Source organism: Condylura cristata, unplaced genomic scaffold (assembly GCF_000260355.1).
Source record: "Condylura cristata isolate star-nosed mole 26May11 unplaced genomic scaffold, ConCri1.0 scaffold00019, whole genome shotgun sequence".
Lineage (NCBI taxonomy): Eukaryota > Metazoa > Chordata > Mammalia > Eulipotyphla > Talpidae > Condylura > Condylura cristata.
This window is the reverse complement of record NW_004567120.1, coordinates 23,686,100-23,687,708: the sequence shown is the minus strand read 5'-3', so window position 1 is coordinate 23,687,708 and position 1,609 is coordinate 23,686,100. Positions and strand designations below refer to the sequence as shown.

The 1,609-nt window shown below is 66.1% G+C and overlaps 1 protein-coding gene across 1 annotated transcript; it reads right to left on the bottom strand.

The window, feature by feature from the left end:
• Positions 1–410: 410 nt before the first annotated feature.
• Positions 411–1,376, bottom strand: SOWAHD (sosondowah ankyrin repeat domain family member D). The gene has a single exon (XM_004685934.1). It carries the CDS (start codon positions 1,374–1,376, stop codon positions 411–413), a length of 966 nt encoding a protein of 321 aa, XP_004685991.1.
• Positions 1,377–1,609: the final 233 nt, after the last annotated feature.

Below are 1,609 nucleotides of genomic sequence, written 5' to 3'. Positions count from 1 at the left end.
CACAGTTAGGCCCTTCGTGTGCATCAGTGGTTTAGTCTTAACTCATTCTTCTAGCAAATGCTTCCTAATAAACACAGAGCTTGTGCCTGCCCAGAAATGACTACTGGAAGCTTAAATTCCCCCCTCCAAGAGGGACTAAGTTCTTGCTCCCACTCCTTGGGATGCAATGCCAAGACAGCTCGGTCTTTGCTCTCTTCCTCTCTCTCTCTCTCTGGAATGCTACGGTCTCTGGACCTCCTGGTCGGTGGCGGCAGAAGACCCGGGACAGGTACCTGAGACAGACCCGGAGGTGGTCAGCTCCTGGCAGGTCCAGTGCGCTCGGTGGTGTCTACAGCAGCGTCCCAGGTGCCGTCTCTCGGTGGGACCAGGGATAACCCAGTCTCCGCGCGCTCTCCAGTCTGGGTTTGCCCTCAACGGTCCTGGAAGAAGGGGAATATATAGCGGAGAAGGCCAGTAATCTGCATCCCCCGCTTGCCGGTGGAGCCCTTTCTGGCCGACGCCTCTGCTCTGGTATCCACGGCAGTTGCGCCCATGGCACTCTGGGTCCGTCGCAGCATCCGCGCGGACTCGCCACAGCCGCTGCTGTTGTTGTTGGCGTTGTTCCGCAAGTAGCTGCTCGCGGCGTCCCAGTCCTCTGCCCCCAACAGGTCCCGCAGTTCCTGGGGCACGTTGGGCCGCAGGTAGTGACTGGCCCGGTGGCCGCTATGGTCGCGGCGCGTGGGGTCAGCACCCAGGGCGCCCACCAGCACCTTGATAACCAAGTCGTGGCCTTGCATGGCCGCCAGGTGGAGGGGCGTGAGGCCGCCGCTACCCTGGACGCTCACGTCGAGCTGCAGCCCCCGATGCAGGGCTAAGTCGTGCACCTTTATGAGCTCCTCGTGGCGCCCGTGCTTGGCCAGCCAGTGCAGCACCGTGTAGCCGGTAATAGGGTCTCCCCTCAGCAGCAGCTCCGGCTCCGCTTCCAGCTGTTCCCGCAGTACCTCGAAGTCACCCTCGGCGGTCGCCAGTATCCAGGCATGCTCCCAGGGCTCCAGACACACCCTGCTGCTGCCCGCCCCGCTCGACCCTCCTAGGGACTGCTCCTCGGCGCGCTCTTCCGACAGCCACCAGGCGGGAGCTGCCCCCTGCAGCCCCTGCAGCCCGTGCAGCCCCAGCAGCTCCCGCAGCGCTCCTCGCCGGCGCCCGGTGAGCATGAGCGTGCCATAGAAGGAGGACTCCCGGGAGGAGGCGGCGGCGACGTGGCCCTGCTGCCTGCCCAGGCTACCGGTGTCCCCTCGCGAGAGGCGGGGCTGCGGGAACCTCCGCAGGCTCTGCGCGGCTGGGGCTTGGGAGGAGGGCTTGGGTGCCGGCTTCGAGGCCCTTCGAACCTGGGCCATGGTCGTGGAGCTGCCGCTGCGGCGGTTCCAGTGTCTCGTGCTCGCGGCCCTTCCCGGGCCCCACCGGAGAGGAACTGGCGCTGGCGAGGGGGAAGGAAGCGGCTTGAGCAATGGGGCTCCGAGGGAGGGAGCAAAGGAGGGGAGAGAGGGAGGGCAAGAGGACCAGCGTGGAGGAAGGGCCCGGCGTGGGAGGCGTGGAGGTTGGGCGCGCGTGGGCGGCGTGGAGGGCTGGG